The sequence below is a fragment of the Cupressus sempervirens genome, chromosome 9 (assembly GCF_028749045.1).
Source record: "Cupressus sempervirens isolate cs-2001-9-10 chromosome 9, ASM2874904v1, whole genome shotgun sequence".
Lineage (NCBI taxonomy): Eukaryota > Viridiplantae > Streptophyta > Pinopsida > Cupressales > Cupressaceae > Cupressus > Cupressus sempervirens.
In genome coordinates, this window is record NC_143126.1 from 214,992,370 (window position 1) to 215,016,615 (window position 24,246).

At 37.5% G+C, this 24,246-nt stretch overlaps 1 protein-coding gene across 1 annotated transcript in view; it reads right to left on the reverse strand.

The window, feature by feature from the left end:
* The window catches only part of LOC149538273 (protein HAPLESS 2-like), a 452,273-nt gene that overhangs the window by 294,094 nt on the left and 133,933 nt on the right, over positions 1-24,246 (reverse strand). Inside the window, exons 4-6 of the mRNA XM_089799641.1 lie at positions 4,263-4,302; positions 4,094-4,142; positions 3,926-3,968 (exon numbers count right to left, since the gene is read on the reverse strand). Coding sequence (XP_089655767.1) covers positions 3,926-3,968; positions 4,094-4,142; positions 4,263-4,302 — 132 coding nt within the window. The remainder of the gene's footprint in view (positions 1-3,925; positions 3,969-4,093; positions 4,143-4,262; positions 4,303-24,246) is intronic.

Consider the following 24,246-nt stretch of genomic DNA (forward strand, 5'->3'; position numbering starts at 1 on the left):
GGGTTGCAACAGAGAGATCATTGACAACTAAGAGTGAGGCTAGACAAAAGCTAGCCACTGACTTGGCCGACCAGCAGGCAGCATGGGCCGCCGAGCGGGCAACACTACTAGCAGATATGGCAGCAGCGGTGCAGGAGAGGGACGTGGCTAGGCAAGGTATAGAGGCGGCGATCCAAGATAAGGATGCGGCTGAGCACGAGAAGCAGTTAGCTAGGACACAGCGCTTCTTCTAAAGGAGGCCATCGAAGTTAATTCTCAGATTCAGACGGATCTCTGCATCAAGACAGAGCAGGTGTATGAGTTACGTTGCCAGCAGCACACTTCTGGGACGCCCCCTTCTCTCTAGTATTTCTTCTATTGTCTGTAAGTTGTCTCCTAATTTTGTTAGTCGTCAGAAGACGACTGTTTTTTTGGGGGGGATGGTGTCAGCCGACTGGATGGTTCCGGCGGTGTTTCTGTAGCCGACGGGTAAATAGTTTGTAGCGGATGTAATGTTGTAGCCGACGGACTCCTTCGGGAAGGTCCCGCCTGGGATCATTGTAAAGCATAAATCATCTACTATTACGGATATTATGAAGCATAATGTATGTCTGGCATATGTGAATATAATTCTGCTATTCTGTTCATGTTTTGTTGTCTGGATGCATTGTTTTCTTTACCAGTATGGTAAACAAAGCTGAGGGGAAGAGCATATAGTCCGAACCCATAAAAAAAGAAAGATCCCACTGTCCAATAAATGGTGAACGGACCGCACAGAAAGAAAAGAATACACCGCATCATAAAATTAATTGAAGGGAGCCGAAAGTAAAGAAATAATCTAGATGCGTGATGACCGCAAGCACAGTGGGCGACGGAGGTGACACAGAACAGACATAAGGCGTGGCATGACAAGCATCTCAAACTCAACAGGTTTTAGCCAGGGCAATTGGTACTCACGTATGACGGTCGGAATGAAATTAAACCAGGGAAGTTTAAGGTCAGATGGTTTGGGCCATACCAGATTCGAGAAGTCGGCGATAATGGAGCAATAAAATTGTCGACCTTGGACGGGAAAGAAGTGCATCAGGTTGATGTTGAAGATGTACCATGCAAGGAAGACTGCGTCGTCATCGCAGAAAGTTTGAACGACTCCCTCGTCGTAGCAGAATGACAAAGTTTGGAGGCAAAATTGAGTTGTATTTTTTATCAAAAAAAAAAAGAAACAAAAAAACAAAAAAATTGTGCCCGCGGGCAACCCCCCGTAGAAGGATGCTCCGCAAACGGGCTGTCCTGCGGTCACCTGTTCGCGGACGTGATTTGTTGGTGGCCCCGTAGGTATTTCATTCCCGTGGGTTGATGCCCCACGGACTTTTCCCTTTCCCGCAGGCGGCAACAATGGAGTCCCTTGTTTTCGCAGACCTCCCATTCTACTTTCTCCTGCGAAGTTTCTTCTTTTTCGTGCGTGGAGTCTATTTTTGCCGCGGACTTCTTCATTTTTCCTCATTTTTTTTGCTCTCCACGGGTTTTCTGTGTTCTTCCACGTGACTTCTTTCATCTTCCACGCGTCTTCTCTAACCTCCGAGGGAAAACTTGTATCTTTCCACGGGAGCCTTCTTGTCTACATGACTTAGCTCTATTGATCACTGCGTAACAGTTTGGCTTTCGTGGATTTCACCAGTCCATATCCCTGCGCGTGATTTTTTTCTTCCTCTTCCGCAGGTTGTAGCATTTGATTTTCCAACATCACAGCTCCAATCTACTCTTCATTGGTTTTTGATCGACCGCCAATAGAAGTTCATGGGATGAGTTAACAGCAAGCTAGGGGATGCAAGCCTATAATGTATGGTGCTATATTGAGCGGGTTGCAACAGTTTCTCCAAGTTTCCCATCAACACTCTACTTATTTTCAGGCTCACGTCGATTGCTGTTGGTGAGGGGCAAGACTTGTGGATGCAGAAGATGGGTGTTAGGGGTTTTCTAAATTTAAAAAAAAACGATGACAGATTGAGGCAGTTCTGAATGAGTAACAGATGATGCCAAAGGGAAGGGGAAGCATTAGTGGTTGCCAGAAGGAGTGTGAGATCAGAAGAAATCGCAAAAATAGTGTGTTCCATGCATTTTTGTGTGGGTTTTGGAGTGCTAATTTGGTCTTGGTGGCGAGGGGCGCTACCCCTCGACCCCGCCTTGTATCGCGCTGCCCCAGGAGCCCACGGGGGCATTGCCCCTTGGACCCCCAGTCGTTGCGGATATCATTCATAGAAAGTATGACCAGTTGATGGGACTTGGAGCTGCTGTAGGCATGGAGTGTGTGTGTACCAGAGGCACTTGGATTAGGTGTTGGATGTGAGGCTGTCTTGGTGGATGCATAGAGAGCTTGGGAGGAGTGATCATCCAATTGGAGGTAGTGCAACGACACTTGGCTCAGGGTACCCAGGAGTTGGAAACAGAGAAAGCAGCACAGGTGGCTATCAAAGTCAGCTTGATTAAGGAAATAGTATTGTCTTAGTAGAGGCTACTAATGCAGCGTGGGTTGGAGTCTAGTTCGGTGCAAGCATGGGACGAATGTGATACTAGTGTCACAGAAACAGATCTATCTTGTTAGTTAGTCAATGTATTCTGTTTTGTTAATCTGTCTCAGATATTTTGTAATTGTCATCCAGAGACGACTTTTCTTTTTGGGGGGGATGATGTCGTCGGCAAATTTTGTATTTTGTAGCCGACTGGGTTATGTCATCAGAGATTGTGTATTTGGTAGCCGATGGGTAGATTAGGATTGTTTTGTAGCTGACGGACCCCTTTGGGAAGATTCAGCGGAAAGTATTTATACCCTGTCTGGGTACATTGTAAATCATCTTATGCTCTGTATGTAACATGTTGGCATATGCGAATAAAGGAGTACTATTGCTGTTCGTGTTCATTATCTGTGTGCATTAATCATTACTTAATTAATCTATGCGGTAAACATGTTTCTTTCGCACGCTCTTTTTTTTCTATATCTTTTCAGTATGAATGCATACTGTACTTCATTGGTTTGTCAAAATAATCAATGCATATTCAATGTTTATCGCTGTATATCCATGTGTACTGTTCATTCAATTCTGTAGTCAAACTACTGATTATAATAATTTTAGTTTGCTGCCGTGCCAAGTTTGACATTATGTAATAAATTCTGCTTTAGGAACTGTTGCTTCTTCGTATCATATGTGGCTCTTTCACATGTGGCCAATATCATCATCTTTGAAGGTTTCATTCTTGTCTTTAGCACCGTCGCTATATATACTTATCACTGGCTTTTCATATTAAGAAATGTGTGTATTTTCTCTCTAAGACTTATACAAGAATAATATTGATCAATATTGGGGCTGCAATTATATTTTGAATGAATCCTTTAAACTAAACCTTTTCTTGCCTATATATCTTGAAGATAATGTTCCAAAACTTTCTTCATCCTCCCTTTGACATTGATGATGATGACACTCTGATCTTGCTCAATCTTTTGACATCAATGAGGATATTTCCATCAGTTTCATGTGGAAGAAAATATTTTATGTACATACCATTGCCTTATGGCAACTATGGCTTGTATAAAGAAAAAGAAATTTGTAATATTTTATCCTCACTACAAATATAATATTCTTTTTATCAAAATAATTGACATTTCAATTTTTTAAAAAAACATTGAAATTATTCAACATAACTTGATTTCCAAGGACATAGACTATTTAAAACGTAATAAGCATAAAATTATAAAATATTATAAAATTATAATATTATAAGCATAAGAGTTCTCAAAATATTATAAAATTTCAAATTTATTTGTTGCTTATGATGTCCTATCTTTTTGAAGCATTCTCTGTCTAAAATTTAATAAGTTATAAATTTTTCATTTTATCTTGCAACAAGAAAAATTGTGATCTTGAAAATTTTGTCAAGCAGAAAATCTTACCATACACGATTGTATCGGAGACAATGTGCACTTCTTTTTTTCTCTGTTGATATGATAAAATAATATTAATTTTATGAATACAAAAGTTAAAACACCAATAAAAATGACTAAAATTTCATTATCATTCTTGAGCACTGAAAAAATCACTTATGCAATCTCTATGCTTACTTCTACAAAATGGATATCTAAATTTATTTCCACACGGGCAACATATGGCCTGAGAAACAAAGAATTGTTTATCAATTAGTAGCACTTAAAGGTAATGATTTTACAAATATAGATATTTATATGGACACAATATTTGGGGAAGAAATTTATAAAAGATAAGTCAATCAACCTCAGTTCCTTCAATCGGGTTGTTATATCTATCTCTCATTCTGCATATTACAAATAATTGTTAAAGGGTGAGTAGAGTATATCAAATGATGAGGAAAGTACATTTAGCATGAAATAAAGGACATGAATTGCACGAGTAATCAATGCTTGCATTCATGGTATCTCCTTTATATAGTATTGACAACAACTGTGAAATCAATATTATGATTACAAGGCCATATTTACTAATGTAAACAATAATTGTTATTGATAAATCTTATAACTAACACCGTTCACTTATATGTTACGAACAAAAAAGTACCTATATTTCAAGAAATGAAATCATTAATTACTCAACTAAACCAATATGATGGAGAAATATTATCTGTTACTTAAGTACACCAGCATATGTAAGACAAATTCAACTTGGAATACTAGAGTAATTTTCATCACTAAATGTGCTAGAGTTTTGCTCACAATAAACCCATGAATGTGATGCCTCACTAATTATAAGACATTTATAAATTTTGCAACATTTTATATCATGTAAAATAAAAATGATATATACTTTTAGAACCTAAATTATGCAAAAATGTCTGTAGAATGATCTACAACACTGCCATAAAGTAGTTTGTTCACTGCCACACGTTTTCAAAACAACTAAAAGAAACCGTGAATTGAATTAAGGCCCTGAAAGCCATTTTTCTATAGCACTATACCTATTACAACTATAATGTCTTTGTTGTCCAACTGGAATTTTGATTCCACTGTTATATCCTACAACAAATTAGTGACCAATTTATGAATCCAGATTTGCACAATTTTCACTTCAGATATTTGTACGTTAATATTTTTTAAAACTTTATTCTCTATATTTGATTTTTCTTTAGCTTGAGAGAGAGAAGGAATGTGGCATCCCAGAGTTTAAACTGGAAAAAATGAGATCGTGTAAGGAGAGAATTGGGAAGCTTGAATTTTCTCCTAGTTCATTGCTAAGTATTTAAACTAAGTTACTGATGTTGGTTCTAATGCTGATGCGGATGCGGGATACTGATGCACAGATTTTCCTAAGGGGGATTTTGGATGCGTCCACACACACACACACACACACACACACATATATGTATGTATGTATGCTATAATTTATGTATGCAAAGAAATACAAGAAATATACAAAAATAAATCATTTTGTAGCAATTAGCATAATCAAATTGAAATAACAGTAATGTCTAATTAGTAAATTACTCAAGTTCGAGATTCCAATGCAATTCGAATTACAAAATCAAAACATAGTTCATGGTTCAATGTTGATCAATCAAGAGTCAAGGCTCAAGATTCACAAATCAAATTCAGTCAATCAGAATCATAAGGATTCTCAAAAAATTCCACATTCTCATCATCTCCTACTACAACACTTGCAAGTTCATTTGAACCAAACATGGTTCCAATTGTGCTAGATGCACGTGCTATGATGTTATCAACATCATCATCTGTCATCACAGTAAGATCTTGAAGTGTTGCATCCAAGTTTGCACATTCAGGAGCTACACCCCAAAGCTTGGTTGACCCTTCCTTGCATCCATCCTCCTTAGATGACAAAAGATGCAAGTTGGTATGTATATAAACCAAGTCCTTAACTTTCTTTGAGCCCAATCGGTTGCACTTCACTCAATGGATATAGGAGTATGTACTCCAATTTCGTTCAGTAGCAGAAAAACTTGCAACCTAGATAGTGTTCATAAAATTAAACATACAAATGAAAACCAAACTAGAGAATTTTAAACACTAAAGTGTAGGATACAATTGCTAAATAAATAAATAAATAAAAACTTACTTGTGAGAGGATCTTGATTGCAAGAGGTTGTAGATGCTTGAATGGTTGACCATACATGTACCACCATTTGATAACTCCCATGTCATTTTGGTCCTTTATTGCATATGGAGTAAGTTTTGATCCTGAAGAAAATAAGCTAAATTCAAGCCTCACCTTTTTGTGCATTTCATCATCTGGGAAGAGTCTTGAAAATGCAGTGTAGCACCCAGTAGAAACTTCATCTGCATATGGTGTTATTCTATCTGGCACTATAGTACCTTGGAGATAAGGCATATGCAAGGAGGTGCAATGGTGTAGCCATCTTCTCCCAACGATGATGAATGCTTTCCTTCACCTTTTTGCACAAGGCTTCACATTCTATGGAGTTAGTCTCATGTGCTTGTATGGAAATATTTACCTTATCTACCTGTGTCCATGCCATCATACACATCCTCCAAGCAAGGTGCATCTATATTGGCAAAGCATAGCATAGTCATGATAGGCTCGGTGAAATCCAATACGAATTGCGCACGAGCCCACTAATGCTCATCCAAGATCATACCCCTAACCTTCAAGGATCGATTTGAATTTGAAGCCTTCCATACAGCCCATTGGTTACAAATAACCATTTGCCCAATGCTGATTGAACCTTCAGGAGTCATTTCATAACAACAATATGAGATACAAATCTAGTGTCAACAACCTAAGCAAGTTGACAGTATGACATCAAATATAAAACGAAGTTATAAACAAGAAATAATTTGATAATTGAACATGAATATAAAACTTATTCAAAATAAATAAATAAATGAAACTAAGTAATTACAATTTTAAATTTACCTTCAACAACTCCAACTTGGAGAAATATTTGAATATAGAATGTGATGTGGTGGTTTGTCACAAACATTTGTATCTCCTCTCCCTCTTGGTATATTTGCTTCACCCAATCTATTTGGGTGCCAATTTGTTGCATGACCAAGTTGAGAGAGTGTACGGTGCATGGCATCCAAAAAATATGGTCGTATTGAGACTCAACCAAAGCACCTGCACCCCTACAATTCTTGGCCTTATCTATGACCAACTAGAGCACATTCTCACTGCCTACCATCTCTATTGCCTCAATGAGAATTTTAGAAATGAATTGTGAATCCTTAACTTGTCTTTCACAATCAATAGCCCTCAAAAACATTGCCCCTTTGGGGAACATTGCAATCACATTTATCAATGGTCAATTTCTTGTGTCTTTCCATCCATCAGACACAATAGTTATGCCGGAAGTTTTCCAAGATGTCCTAATTGGTTGAAGAGTTTTGTCTATAGAAATCTTTTCTTTTTGTAAAAGAGTAGTACGCACATTTTCAAACCTCAGGCTAATGTAATTAGTTGGCACTCCAAGGATGGCTGCAACCATTTCCTTCCAATATGGCGATCTTACCAAATTGAAAGGAAGACCATTGGCATAAACGCAACGTGCAATTGCTTCATCAACAATCTCTCTTGCCTCCATTTTGAATGCTTGATTCAACATACCTCTTTTGTAGGTAAGAACTTCTACTTGTTCATTTTCCTCTCTGAGTTCCAAGAATGTACGTTTGGAGGATGCAACATGATTGGTGGGTACATTCACTTTGCTCTTTGTGGATGAAGATTTTTAAAAACTTGTTTTTGATTTGCTCACTAAACGATCAACAACCTCTTGCTCTTTTATAAATGCGGCTAACTGTACATCGCTCATCCTTTTTCCATTTTTGCTTCCCTTGCACAATGTTATTCCTTTACTACTATGGCCCATAAAATGAGTATTGACCCGAGAATATGAGTTGTTGAATAGTTTACTAGTATGACACACATTGCATTTCCAAATGTATGACCCACCTCTTGAAACCTATGATAATCTTTTGGTGTGTCTCCATAATGGATATGCCACATCAATATTGAAGTTATCACTTCGTTCAGCTCGCCCTGCTGCTGAACTTTAGCTATCAGTAGTGGTCATTCTTGCACAATAGAAACTATGAATCTAATAAGAAAAAAATGATTAAATTAGAAATTTTTAAATAAACTATGAACATGAAACATAGAAGTGCAAATATACGATACAAAAATAGTAAAAAAAGATACCTAAACTTGTTCGTTCATTTCTTTAAAAAAAAAATGGAAAAAGGTGGAAAAATTCTTCCAAAATGTGAAAAATTCATGAACATCTCAAAAAAACACTAAAAAAGCTCATGAAATGGATCAAATATTTAGACGTCCTTTGTAGAAGCTATTAGACACCCACGAATGATCCTCTTCAAGAATAATGACCTTGCTTTCAAAATGTCAAAATGGAGACCAAATGAGAAGAGAACCCAACTTTAAACAAAATGAGAGGAATGAGCAATAAATGGCCCATATTAGGTTCATTTTAGGGTTTTGGGGCAAAAAGGAGACAAAATATAATAAAACAATCCCAAAAAACATGTTATATTGTGTCACTTAAGTGACTTGGTGCCTGAAATGCCTGGATGATTCGTGGATTCATGTGGATGCGCAACGGATGCTTCCCCAAGCATCCCACAAGAATCCGCAAGCAAAAGCAACACTTCCTACCCACCTTCACCACACTTCCAAACACCTCCACGCATCCGAGCACACTCACACCAGCATCCTGGCTAAAAACCCACACACCAATTTCTTAGTATTTAAATATAAACCTAAATATTAATTTGGAGGATTTTGCTAGTTACCACTAAGTATGCAAGCTTGAAGACCGTATGATATATGCTTCATAGTTCATAACATTTGTCTATGTGTTTTAAAGATGGAAGAGAAGAGATATGGTGAAGGCAGAAGTTTTTTGGATTTTGGCGACAGCAATGAAGCATATGATAGAGCAAAAGTGATAATAATATACATTATATATGGAGCATTTACTTTGACAAATGCGAAGAAAAGAGTTATATATACTATACAACTAGTTATCGGGCAGATCAAGAAACTAGATCAGAAATTAGAGGCATTATTCTAAGTATATGTTAGAAAATACTCATTAGTAAACCGTAATACCAATTAAACTAAAGTATCCCTTTAAATGAAAACCCAACTAGTTCAAAGTCTTAGTCCTCATCAATTCCAATCTGCATTGATGCAAGAAAGAAACAATTATTCCTTCAAACTTCAACTCAAACAAAAATCATTGTAGACTCTCTACTTACACATCAATAGAAAAATAACAACTCAAATTGAACAAATTCACAAAATTATAAAACAAAACAATTCTGAATTCATCACAAAATTGGCCCTCTCATAGTCCTTTGTTCCTCTACATAGCTAGACCACCTATTGAATTTGCAAACATGCTTTTTGCATCTAATCTTTGCTCTTTCTTGAACTTCCTGACTAGGCTCTTTTTCTATTCCTAGTCAAATCCACCCTTCCACAATCAATGCCACTTCTTCGATTTGAAATACTTAGAGTGGCCACTATCCTCCTCTCTCTAACGACCATATCTATGAGATATAGCTCTAGGTCACTCAACTCCCTCGAAGACTTGAGTATGCCTACATCATGAGGAGTCACCTCCATGATTGGTAAAATCCCCCTCTCAAACTCCCTGATGACAAGGGAATTCTTCAACTCAACTATCTGGTAAGGGGTATCTCTTGCCATGGTGAAATTGTAGTGATGCCAACTGGTTCCATATAGAAATAGGTGAGCCAAATTTTAATCTTTGTCCATGTTTGTGATGAAGTGCCAACAACCAACATCTTTGTTGTTGTTGACTTCTCTATCTCCATGTCTGCATTCGCCAACATCTCAAACATGCCATCTTGTGATGCCTCTTCACTCGTCTCTTGCCCCATCACTAACAACTTTGTTCCAACTATAATTGTTGCCTCAGCCTCAGTTACCTCCCATCACCATACTTGGCATCTAATACTGGACTAACTCCAACTCCTAGGTAGCACCAACTGCCTCTCCTTGTTGAGCAACTGTACCCATAACTGATGTTGCTACCTCTGGCTCTGCTAATGGGGCGGTCACTGTCATTGTATGCCATAAAAGGCAATATACATATTGGGGCCCTCAATTGCCCAATCTAGGTACTAGGAATGCTAGCATCATAACTCCAACGAATGTAGGTAGCATCCATATGGTTACTCTTGAGAGAAGCGACTGAATAAACAGAACTCATGTCGGACCACCACCCAAGGGTGTGGGTGTGGCCTCTCGTGCATCTATTACCAAATCTATTGTCTCTCTTAGTCGCCTTGCAATCTTCATCAACCACCTAGAGGTCATCTCCACTCGCTCTGAAAATCATAGTAGAGTCCTCTCAGTCACTATCAACATCATTCAACAACTCAGATTCTTATAGCACTTGATGCTTTCTTTTCTATGCTCTTTGTCCACCACACTTTCCCAAATATCACCATAGAGAATAGATGATTCATTGGGTGCCAAGCTACCCTGCAACTTTGTCTCCAATGCATTGTGTGGTATCTACATGGGAGTGGTCTCAAGGAAGAATTCGATAGCATAATGCGGCATGTAGAACATTTTATGTTGTCCAACCATCAACTCATACATCCTCTTAGCCAATAGGGGTACGTATACAAGACTTCTCTTAATTTCAGTCATCAACATGATCTCAAGGAGCACAACGTTGGAGGCTTTGCTAGAACCTATCAGCTAGCTCGTAAGGTTTGTCAATCAAACACCACCATGCACTAGGTGCAACAAAAGGCTTCTTGATTTTGCACCTCCTAGATGTGCAGGCTATCGAATCCATATCTGCAGGTGTAAAATCTCCAAAAATAATTTTTATTAATTTTTCCTTGTTCTCTCTAGACATTTTTCTTGTCTTAGCATCAATCATTCTCTCTCCCTTTCTAGGAATGTCAAGAACCCTCACAAAGTGAGCAGCCAAAAAAGAGATCATGAGTGTGTGCCTAAGGTATCTAAAACTAATCTTGCAACTATGCCAATTGAAGGAATCTATCATCATTCATAGAACATCTTCAAAATCTCTGATCCAAAAAATTGGCTTTTGAATTTCCCAATGCACCTCAAGACATTTCATATGCTCCATTATCGTTTTTCGACATGTCCTACCACCACGTCTTGCATTCTAACCCATTTGAGCCTTAAAATACAACATTTTGAAGTGTGATAATATCTTTTTGTGCTTGCATTTGTACCTCTAGCCTCAACTTCTTCTTGTGTGAGCCTATGTCTATTCTTCCTACAATCTTCACACCTAAAAGTAATAATCGTGTATTTTTGTTCATTCCAAAAGAATTAATCATTAGTGATGCATGTAGTATCTTTTTACAATCTTTCTTCTCTGTTGTTCCAATATCCATTAATTGTCTATTCTTTTTTCGATTAGCAATGATAAGTGTAATGTCTCGAAGGAAAACTCAGCCTGAAGGTGATCTCAGCCCGAAGACAATCTCGGTTCGAAGGGCATCTCATCCCAAAAGGAACCTCTGTCCAGAGGCAATCTCGACCCAAAGGCAATCTTGGCTCAAAGAGGATCTTGACCCGAAGGCAATGACTTCCCGATGGGGATCTTGACTCAAAGGGGATCTTTGTCTGGATGCAATCTCGATCCAAAGGCAATCTCGGCCCGAAGGGGATCTTGAATCGAATGCAATCTTGAACCAAAGGCAATTTTGACCCAAACGCAATGACTTCTTGAAGCGGATCTTGACCCAAAGGGGATCTCTGTCTGGATGCAATCTTGATCCGAAGGCAATCTTAGCCCGAAGGGGATCTCGACCCAAAGGCAATTGCTGTGATAATGTTCCTATGCCCATCGGCCTTAGATTTCTTATTAAAGAATGTATATAGTTGCTTACATGCAATGAATTATTGGAATTTTTCATGTTCGGATGGCAGCCAAGACCAACGAGTGGTGTACGATGATAGCAAGTTGTCTATATAGTGAAGTTGGAATGGTATGTTTGTACGACAGAAGATTTAGACCATGCAAGTGGAGTGTAAGTCCGTATGGTGGAGGTAATGTGACTGTACAGTGATGTTGGCTAGGTGTCGTACGGTAATGTGGAAGGATGACCATACGGCTAGAAAATGTGAGATGTTGGCATACGGAAAAGGTATGGTGATGGTGTACGACGGGGTGATGATTGTTGGTGGGTCAAACGGCTGCTAGTCCGTACGGATGGAGATAGATCTATGCCAAGGAATAACAGACATAACAGACATATATCAACACAAAGATAGGCAATCTAAATCATGTAAATATATATTAGCAGACAATGATGGTGCTCCAGATGTGCTCGACCCAAAGCAAAGTAAATAGAGAATCGAAATAGGGTGAGGGTTGAGTCTCACTGAAACCAAACTAGCCAAGTAGGCAAGGTCTTTCACTTCTGAAATGGCGAAAAACAAAGAACTAAGTCCCACCAAAACTGAACTAGCCAAGTAGGCAAGGTCTTTCACTTCCGAAATGGTGAACAACAAAGAACTCCAACAGAAATTTGCAGTACAAACAAAAACTCCAAATTGCTTAACAACTACTACCTGGGTGTCGTACTCAAATGCCCTTTAGAGGAATTCCTAAGAATTTATAAAGATAGCCAATAGCGACACCTACGGAAATAAAAATAAAAATGGGTTCGAGATATACTAAATCAATCAGAACCACAAATACAAATATTATTAACTTGGGTCCCATATTAATTAATTAAAGTAACTAATTAAAGGTCCTTTTATCATATTCTTTAAATTCTGGGACCAATTAATTAATTAATATGATTTAATTATTACATTAAAATTTAAGACATGACAAATCCTCACTGCCTAAAGATTGCCTTCCCTTGAGCAATCCTTCATCAATGAAACACCAACAACTCCAGGGTCCCAAATCAAATGCATAGGCGAGACGAGTGAAATGACATCAATCCTACACAGCACCACATTGCCATCAAACTTTTGTTGTGCCACTTTGATATAAATATTGTCATGTCCTGAGTCACCAGGATCCCAAAGATGTCAATCATAAAATACATCGATGTCATCACGTTCATCAATCTCTTCTAGAAACTTATAAATTAGGCAAACCCTGTTGCTCTTGCACAAAAGTCCCTAACACAAAAATATTGCAATTATACATGCCTTGAGCACGACTGGAGGATAGACTCCATCGTCAATCAACGGTAGCAATTGTTCCTGCAAACAACCTTTGCCCCATTCTCTAGATTCGTGATTCCATTTATGTGACTCCAGATTATTATCCATGCTCTCTCCTCTAGATTAGCAACCTTGCTTTCATTCCACACACTAAGAGCATTATGGGGGTTCACTTCAACATTGGTTTTGTTGTCAACACCAGGATGCCAAACCAAGCACGCAGCCGAGAGAGTGAATTGTCATCAAACCTCCCTTGTACCACACTATCGTTAGGCGTCCATTGTGCCACGCTGATATAAATATTGTCGGCCCTTCTACAAGATCCCAATGACGCAAATCGATGAAATCTTTCACGTCATTATGTTCAAAAATCTCTTTGGGTATGGTCATACATACTAGCACCAATGTTGGCACAAACTTAGCCATTGACATAATCACAACAACCACTATTATATTCCTAATGAACTAAACCTTGATGAAGGGAGCCTCAGTGGTGAGAATGTCGGTGAAGGAAGGCTCGACTATGAGTACCTCGGCGACAGGAGCCTTAGCGAAGGGTGTTGCGATGATGGGAACCTTAGAAAAGAGTACCTCAGTAAAGGGAACCTCAACACGGAGTAATTTAGTGAAAGGAACCTCGACAGAGAGTTATTCAGCAAAGGGAACCCTAACCATGAGTACCCCAATGAAGGGATCCTTGGAAGAGAAAGTCTTAAAGGAGAGTACCTCGGCAACAAACAAAATTTTACCTATAGATAAAACCTCGGTGGCACATAGAACCCCGATTAAAGCCTCGACAATGGATAGAACCTTGATAGTGAGCAACATCTCAACAGCAACAGACATAGCTACAATGACAGAGACACAATGATGACAAAGACAACCACAACGAACCACACTGCGGCGATGCACACAAACTCGACAACGGCCACAAACTCGACATCGGTGACGGACACGACGGTGACAAACATGACAACGGACTCGGCAACTAACACGGCAGAGGTGACGATAATGGACATAATGACAATGATGGACATGGCGACAATAACAACAACAGACACAATGATGATGACGGACACAGTGACGGGCATGGTGACAGTGATGAAAACAGACACAACTACGGTGACAGACATGACAATGGTGACAACAATAAACATGACTATGGTGACAAATACAACCACAGTGACGAACATACAAACTTGGCAACAAACATGACCATGATGATGAACATAGCTTCAGTGATTGACACATAGCGTCGGCAACAAACATGACCTCGGTGATGAACACAGCCACGATGACAAATTGAAACTCAACAATAGACACAGCTTCTATAATGGACACAACCTCAGCAACTGATAGAACCTCCACGACAGGTAGTGTAATGAAATAACTTGCACAATAGAAGAAATAATATAAAATACTATATAAATATTTGATAATAACTGAGAGTAATATGCCACTTCGAGGGGGCAACCTCAAAATATCTCCAATGAGAACACACTTCACATCTTGAAATAAGACTCACAACCTCCTATATATACCTAATTATGCTTAAGTTGAATAGACACAACCTTACATAACATCTAGGCCAACCTAACTACCTAAATAATAATATAATAATGATAACCTGACTTAATTAAGGATTAAGATAGCCACAAGTTGACTATTAATAACCCTATATACACCAATATTAAGGGCATAGCATGCCCCCTCTCTTGAAAGAAACAATGTCCTCAATGCTAACCAAGTGTGGATTCTTTTGAATGAACTCCTCATCCTCCCATGTGGCCTCTTCAACTAGTAAGTTCTTCCATTGGATGACATACTGAGTGAGGGTTCTATTCCTCAACTTCTTTGTATGTGTTTGAAGAATGCACTCTGGTTCCAAAATTATTCTTCCTTCTTCATCAAGCTCTGGTAGTATTGTTTGAGTAGGAATATTCTGCCCAATTACCTTCTTCAAACAAAAAACATGAAAGACTGGATGTATTTTTTTTGTTGGTGCAACTCAAGCTTGTAGGCAACACTACCAATCCTTTCCATGATTTGGTATGGTCCATAAAATCTTGGAGACAACGAATTATTCTTTTTTTTGTTGCTTCATTGAGATTTGTTTATAAGGCTGCAATCTCAAGAAGACCAAGTCCCCAACATCAAAATTTCTTTCACTATGATGTTGGTCTGCTTGCTTCATTTGATTTTGTGTCATAGCTAAATTCTCCTTGAGTCTTGAAAGTACATTTTGTTGATGAAGCAAGTGGTCCTCTACTACCTGAACTCTTGGTGACACCTTTAATGATGATGTGATGGAAGGAGGATGATATCCATAAAGTGCCAAAAGTAGAGACAATTTTTATGAGCTATGAAAAGAAGTATTGTACCACCATTCTCCAAGAGATAGCCAATCTACCCATTGAGATTTTTTTTTGAAGTGAAACAACATAGATATCCTTCCAAACATTTATCAACAACCTCAATTTGCCCATCTAATTGAGGATGGTATGAAGAACTATGAGCCAGTTGAGTACCCAAACATGAGAATAAATCTTTCCCCTAAAGTGACTAGTAAAGATAGGATCACGATCACTACCAATAACCTTAGGTGTACCATGTAGCTTTTGGATATTCTCCAAGAAAATTTTTGCCACTATACTTGCTATAAAAGGATGTGACAATGCAATGAAATGTGCATATTTAGTGAGGTGATCAACTACTACCATGATGACATTATGACCTTTAGATTTGGGAAGCCCTGTGATGAAGTCCATGGATACCTCTTCCCAACATTGGCTAGGAATAGATAAAGGCTGAAAGAGACCTGGTGTCCTAATTGTTTTTGCTACGCCCTTAATATTATTGTATATAGGGTTATGAATAGTCAACTTGTGGCTATCTTAATCCTTAATTAAGTCATGTTATCATTATTATATTATAATTTAGGTAGGTAAGTCGGCCTAGGTGTTATGAAGGGTTGTCTATTCAACCTAAGCATAATTAGGTATATATAGGAAGTTGTGAGTCTTATTTCATCATCATATTGTGAAGTGTGTTCTCATTGGAGATACTTAGAGGATTGCCCCCTCGAAGTGGCCTATTAATCTCAGCTATTATCAAGTATTTATATAATATTTCATATTATTTCTTCTATTGTGCTAGCTATTTCGTTAAAAGTTGTATCAAAGCATGATCTTAGCACCATAAAGGCAAGATTTTTTCTCAACATTGGGGTGATTTTGTGAAGAGCATAACTTTCAGATTTTAGCGAATTTTTCAAAGATTTTTAGAGGTTTTTGAAGAACATATTAAAGAAGCTATAGTCAAAAATTTAGAGGAATTCGAGCAAATTATTGCAGAATTACTATTTCTATACAATTTTTTGAGATCATATCTCTCACATCCTCCCGAATTGGAGTATAACCTGTATTGGGTTTTTCAATACATAGTAAAGGAGCCTAAATTCAAAGGTTGGAGAAATTGAAAAACAAAAATTAAGCAAGATATTCTCTCTCAAGGCAGCAAATTTGCTAATTTTTTGGGGGATTTTTTCTGAGTAAGGACTTCTTGGCCCAACTTATAGTAAAAAATAAATAAATCAAAGAATTTACATTTCATTTGTGTGATTTATTTCAAAATTATTGGTTTCTATCATGATGGGGTCTCCGAAAAGAGGCAAAAAGAATTCTACCACACCGGGAAAATCCTCTGATCAAGATTGGGAAGCAACAGAGGATAGTAAGCCCAATGAGGAACTTAGTAAGTTCAAGGAAGAGGTTAAGAAGGATACGTGTGACCTATAAGGAGATATATTAGATATACAAACATGTTAATCACATATATGAATTAAACAAGGAAGGAGCTCTCAAGCAATCAAGGTGAAACCTTCAAGTCAACTAATAATGACACAAATTTTATTAATCCTACAGGATCTAGGAATTTTTTTCCAAAGGTGGATATGCACAAATTTGATGGCAAGGATCCTCTAACATAGATAAATCAAATGGAGAATTTTTTTGAAACACACCAAATCCCATATGAACAAAATGTTATGATGGCTTCCTTATATCTAGAACTAGATCAATTCATTTGGTATCGTTGGATTTGTACTCATCGGAGGGAAAAGGGTTTCACTGTATCATGGTCAATTTTTACAAAAGAACTCCAAGCACAATATAGCAATAGTGTGACAAAAAACTTCTTTAGCCAACTTGCTAAACTTCAACAAACAAGATCACTTAAATATCCTATTCAACAATTCCAAAATCTATCCTTAAGAGTGGATACAATTACAGAGGAGAACTTGAATGATTTATTCTTGGGTGGTCTCAAGGATCACATTCAACATGAGGTATGCATGTTTTGTCCCAGTTCAGTAAATGAGTTTTTTCTATTGGCACACAGGGTAGAGGAGAAGTTCTTGATTTCTAGAAAGCAAGTTGCTAATGTGACAAAAGACAAAGGATATTCAACACCTTATCTTCCTCAACCTACTAGGTTGACTCCACAACAAATTGAGGAGAAAAGAGAAAAAGGGTTGTGTTTCAATTGTGATAGCTAATATAGTCGAAGACATAAATGTAGTGAAAAGAAATTGTTTTATATTGAAGGTCCAAGTGAGGAAGAAGAGGATGAGCCTATATCAAAGGAGGATAGGGAGTCAGGTTAGGAATCACATGATTCTCAACCAATCATTTCTTCTCATGCACTTTCAAGTTTCAATGCACCACAAACTCTCAAGGTAGTGGGTTTCTTAAAGAAGCAAAAAGTAACAGTGTTGATCAACTCAGGTAGTACTCATAATTTCATCAACAGAAAGTTGGCAACTCATCTAAATTGTTTTATATATCCATCTCCAGATTTTCAGGTTTTGATTGCAAATGGGGGCACAGTTAGTTGTTCAAGGAAGTGTCATAGCATCAAATTATCTATGGGAGATTATCAACTTCATACCCCAATGTATGCAATATCCATGGGTGTAGCAAATATTGTTTTGGGAGTACAATGGCTTACTACATTGGGAACAATTGAGATGAACTTCCAAGAACTATTCATGTGATTTCAATCACAAGGAAAGGTAGTGAAGCTAAGGGGATTGAAAGCAAAATCCCCACAGATGGTAAGCTCTCATCAATGCAAAAACTTTTCAAGAAAGGTGCAGATGGATTTGTGGCCCGGCTATGTTCATTAGAAGTCTCTCAATCCAATGCTCTTACTCGTCCAGATCTACAAGCAATAATTGATCGTCAGTCAGTAATTCTTAGAGATATGCCTAAAGGACTTCCTCCTAAAAGGGTTCATGACCATGCCATACAACTGGTTCCAGGGAGTCAGCCACCAAACATTAGGCCTTATAGGTACCCACACATACAAAAAAGTGAGAAAAAATTGTTGAGGAAATGCTAGAGGCAGGAATTATCAGGCATAGGCAAAGTGCTTACTCCTCACCGGTTGTGCTGGTGCATAAGAAGGATGAAACTTGGCACATGTGTCCACATTATAGAATGCTCAACAACTACACCATTAAAGATAAGTTTCCTATTCTAGTCATTGATGATCTCTAGATGAATTAAATGGAGCTATGTATTTTGCCAAGTTAGATCCTAGATCGGGTTATCACCAAATTCGAATTGAGGAAGATATTTCTAAGACAGCATTTCGAACTCATGAAAGTCATTTTGAATTTTTGGTGATGCCATTCGGTCTTACCAATGCACCATCTCCATTCAAAAGTTTGATGAATTCCATTTTTAAGTTCTTGAGAAAGTTTGTGTTAGTGTTTTTTGATGATATATTAATTTATAACAAGACTTGGGAAGAACATTTGCAGCATGTAGATCAAGCATTACAATTACTCGAAGATTATCAACTCTATGCTAAGCCATCCAAGTGTGCTTTTGGTCTTAGGGAGCTGAAGTATTTGGGACACATAGTTTCACATGAAGGAGTAAAGGTGAACCCTAACAAAATTAAGGCTATCATAGAATGGCCTATTCCAAAAACTATTAAGAAGTTAAGGGGTTTCTTGGGATTGACAGGATACTATAAAAGATTTGTGAAGAATTATGGTCGTATAGCAGCACCCCTTACAACTCTACTAAAGAAGGATTCTTTTCATTGGAATGAATCTGCTAATGTATCATTTGAGCAATTGAAGAAGTCTATGTGTACAACTCCAGTGCTTGCCACTCTAGACTTCACCAAGGAATTCATTGTGAAATGTGATGCTTCCGGAAATGAGATAGGAGTAGTTCTCATGCAAGAAGGTCGACCAATTGCTTTTGATAGTCATCAATTAAAAGGTAAAAATCAACTCAAACCTATTTACGAGAAGGAAATGTTAGCAATCCTTCATGCAGTTAAAAAATAGAGGCCTTATTTAATGGGTCAACATTTCAAGGTTAAGACAGATCATGATAACCTAAAATATATTTTGGAACAAAGACTATCCTCAAAAGAGCAACAAAAATGGATCACTAAGATGTTGGGATATGACTTTGAAATTGTATACAAGAAAGGAAAGGAAAATATTGTGGCCTATGCACTTTCCAAGAAGGATGAAAAAGATGAAAAAGATGAAGCCTTATTGTGTGCCCTTTCAATATTACAAGAAAATTGGGTGATAGAAGCCAAAGAAGAGTGGAAAAATGATGTTGCAACAAGTAATCTCATCTAGCAAATAAAAAGTGACCCTAGTAGTTTAGATAAGTTTTATTTAAAGGGGGATATTCTTTGGTATAAAGGGTGCTTGTATCTCAACAAGAATTCCACTCTTAAACTCAAGATTCTCAAAGAACTACATGGGTCCCCAATTGGTGGTCATTCGGGATTTTTGAACACATATCATAGGGTCAATCAAGATTTTTTTGGATACAGCTAAAAGGTGATGTTCAAAAGTTTGTGGTTGAATGTTTGGTTTGTCAAAGAAATAAGAGGGAAACAGTTAAGACACCAGGTCTCTTGCAGCCTTTATCTATTCCTAGCCAAGGTTGGGAAGAGGTATCCATGGACTTCATCATAGGGCTCCCCAAATCTAAAGGTCATAATGTCATCATGGTAGTAGTTGATCGCCGCACTAAATATGCACATTTTATTGCATTATCACATCCTTTTACAACAAGTATAGTGGAAAAAGTTTTCTTGGAGAATATCCAAAAGCTACATGGTACACCTAAGGTTATTGTTAGTGATTGTGATCCTATCTTTACTAGTAACTTTTGGAAAGATTTATTCTCATGTTTGGGAACTCAATTTGCTCATAGTTCTTCATACCATCCGCAATTAGATGGGCAAACTGAGGTAGTTAATAAATGTTTGTAAGGATATCTACGTTGTTTCACTTCAGAAAATATATCTAAATGGGTAGATTGGCTACCTCTTGCAAAATGGTGGTACAATACTTCTTTTCATAGCTCATCAAAAATGTCTCCATTTTTGGAACTTTATGGATATCATCCTCCTTCCATCACATCATTATTAAACGTGTCACCAAGAGTTCAAGCAGTAGAGGATCACTTGCTTCATCAACAATAGGTACTTTCAAGACTCGAGGATAGTTTAGCTATGGCACAAAATCAAATGAAACAAGTGGACCAACATCGTAGTGAAAGAAATTTTGAAGTTGGGGACTAGGTCTTCTTGAGATTGCAGCCCTATAAACAAATCTCAATGAAGCAAAATAAAAAGAACAATAAGTTGTCTCCAAGATATTATGGATCATACCAAATCATGCAAAAGATTGGTAGTGTTGGCTACAAGCTTGAGTTGCCACCAACAACAAAGATACATCCAGTTTTTCATGTTTCTTGTTTGAAGAAGGTAATTGGGCAAAATATTCTTACTCAAACCTTGATGGAGAAGGAAGAATAATTTTGGAACCAGAGTGCATTCTTCAAACATGCACAAAGAAGCTAAGGAACAAAACCCTGACTCAGTATCTCATCCAATGGAAGAATTTACTAGTGTAAGAGGTCACATGGGAGGATGAGGAATTCATTCAAAAGAATCCACACTTGGTTAGCATTGAGGACAATGCTTCTTTCAAGAGAGGGGGCATACTATGCCCTTAATATTATTGTATATAGGGTTATGAACAGTCAACTTGTGGCTATCTTAATCCTTAATTAAGTCATGTTATCATTATTATATTATAATTTAGGTAGGTAGGTCAGCCTAGGTGTTATGAAGGGTTGTGTCTATTCAACCTAAGCATAATTAGGTATATATAGGAGGTTGTGAGTCTTATTTCATCATCATATTGTGAAGCGCGTTCTCATTGGACATATTTGGAAGATTGCCCCCTCGAAGTGGCCTATTAATCTTAGCTATTATCAAGTATTTATATAATATTTCATATTATTTCTTCTATTGTGCTAGCTATTTCATTACAGCTTCCCCTTATTTCTTTGACAAACCAAACATTCAGCCACAAATTTTTGAACATCATCTTTTAGCCCTTCACAAAAAAAATCTTGCTTGACTTGATGATACATCTTCAAAAATCCTAAATGACCACCAATTAGGGACTCATGTAGTTCTTCGAGAATCTTGTGTTTAAGAGTGGAATTCTTGCAGAGATACAAGCGCTTTTTATACCAAAGAGTATCCCCCTTTAAACAAAACTTATCTGAACTAGTAGGGTCACTTTTTATTTGCCGGATGAGATTACTTGTTGCAACGTCATTTTGCCACTCTTCTTTGGCTTCTACCAACCAATTTTCTTGTAATATTGAAAGAGCACACAATAAGGTTCATCTTTTTCATCCTTCTTGGAAAGTGCATCAGCCATAATATTTTCCTTCCCTTTCTTGTATACAATTTCAAAGTCATATCCCAACATCTTAGTGACCCATTTTTGTTGCTCTTCTAACGATAGTCTTTGTTCCAAAAAATATGTTAGGCTATCATGATCCGTCTTAACCTTGAAGTGTCGACCCATTAAATAAGGCCTCCATTTTTTAACTGCATGAAGGATTGCTAGCATTTCCTTCTCGTAAATAGGTTTGAGTTGATTTTTACCTTTTAATTGACGACTCTCAAAAGCAATTGGTTGACCTTCTTGCATGAGAATTGCTCCTATCCCATTTCCAGAAGCATCAAATTCCACAATGAATTCCTTGCTAAAGTCTACAGTGGCAAGCACTCGTGTTGTACACATAGCCTTCTTCGATTGCTCAAATGATACATTAGTAGATTCATTCCAATGAAAAGAATCCTTCTTCAATAGAGTGGTAAGGGGTGCTAGTATACAACCATAATTCTTCACAAATCTTCTATAGTATCCTGTTAATCCCAAGAAACCCCTCAACTTCTTAATAGTTTTTAGAATAGGATTCCATAATAGCCTTAATTTTGATAGGGTCCACCTTTACTCATTCATGTGAAATTATGTGTCCCAAATACTCCACCTCCTTAAGACCAAAAGCACACTTGGATGGCTTAGCATAGAGTTGATGATCTTCGAGTAATTGTAATGCTTGATCTACATGTTGCAAATGTTCTTCCCAAGTCTTGCTATAAATTAATATATCATCAAAAAACACTAACACAAACTTTCTCAAGATCTTCTTAAAAATGAAATTCATCAAACTTTGGAATGTAGATGGTGCATTGGTAAGACCAAATGGCATCACCAAAAATTCATAATGGCCCTCATGAGTTTGAAATGTTGACTTACAAATATCTTCCTCAATCTGAATTTGGTGATAACTTGATCTAAGATCTAACTTGGTAAAATACATAGCTCCATTTAATTCATCTAGAAGATCATCGATGACTAGTATAGAAAACTTATCTTTACTGGTGTACTTGTTGAGCACTCTATAATCTGGACACATGCGCCAAGTTTCATCCTTCTTACACACCATCACAACAAGTGAGGTAAGCACTTTGGCTATGCCTGATAATTCTTGCATCTAGTATTTCCTCAACAATTTTTTCTATTTCACCCTTTTGTATGTGTGGGTACCTATAAGGCCTAATGTTTGGTAGCTGGCTCTCTGGAACTAGTTGTATGGCATGGTCATGATCCCTCTTAGGAGGAAGTCATTTAGGCATATCTCCAAGAATCATTGAGTGACAATCAATTATTGCTTGTAAATCTGGATGAAAATAAGCATTAGATTGATAGTTGGGCCACAAATCTATCCGTACCTTTCTTAAGAAGCTTTTGTATTTGACGAGAGATTACCATTTGTGAGGATTTTGCCTTCAATCCCCTTAGCTCCACTATCTTTCCTTTTCATTGAAATCACATGAATAGTTCTTGGAAGTTCATCTCAATTGTTCCCAATGTAGTAAGCCATTATACTCCCAAAACAATATCCGCTGCACCCGTGGATATTGCATACATTGGGGTATCGAGTTGATAATCTCCCATGGATAATTTGATGCTAAGACACCTCCCTGAACAACTAACTGTGCCCCCATTTGCAATCAAAACCTGAAACTCTGGGGCTAGATATATAAAACAATTTAGAAAAGTTGCCAACTTTTTGTTGATGAAATTATGAGTACCACCTGAGTTGATCAACGATGTTACTTTCTGCTTCTTTAAGAAACCCACTACCTTGAGAGTTTGTGGTGCACTGAAACCTAAAAGTGCATGACAAGAAATGATTGGTTAAGAATCGTGTGATTCCTCACCTGACTCCCTATCCTCCTCTAATATGGGGTCATCCTCTTCTTCCTCACTTGGACCTTCAATATAGAACAATTTCTTTTCACTACATTTATGTCCTTGACTATATTTTCTATTTCAATTGAAACACAACCCTTTTTCTCTTTTCTCCTCAATTTGTTGTGGAGTCAACATAGTAGGTTGAGGAAGAGAAGGTGTTGAATATCCTTTTTCTTGTCACATTAGCCCCTTGCTTTCTAGGAATCAAGAACTTCTCTACCCTGCGTGCCAATATAAAAGACGCATTTACTGAGCTGGGACAAAATATGTGTACCTCATGTTTAATGTGATCCTTGAGATCACCCAAGAATAAATCATTCATGTTCTCTATAATTGTATCCACTCTCCAAGATAGATTTTGAAATTTTTGAATATAATCCT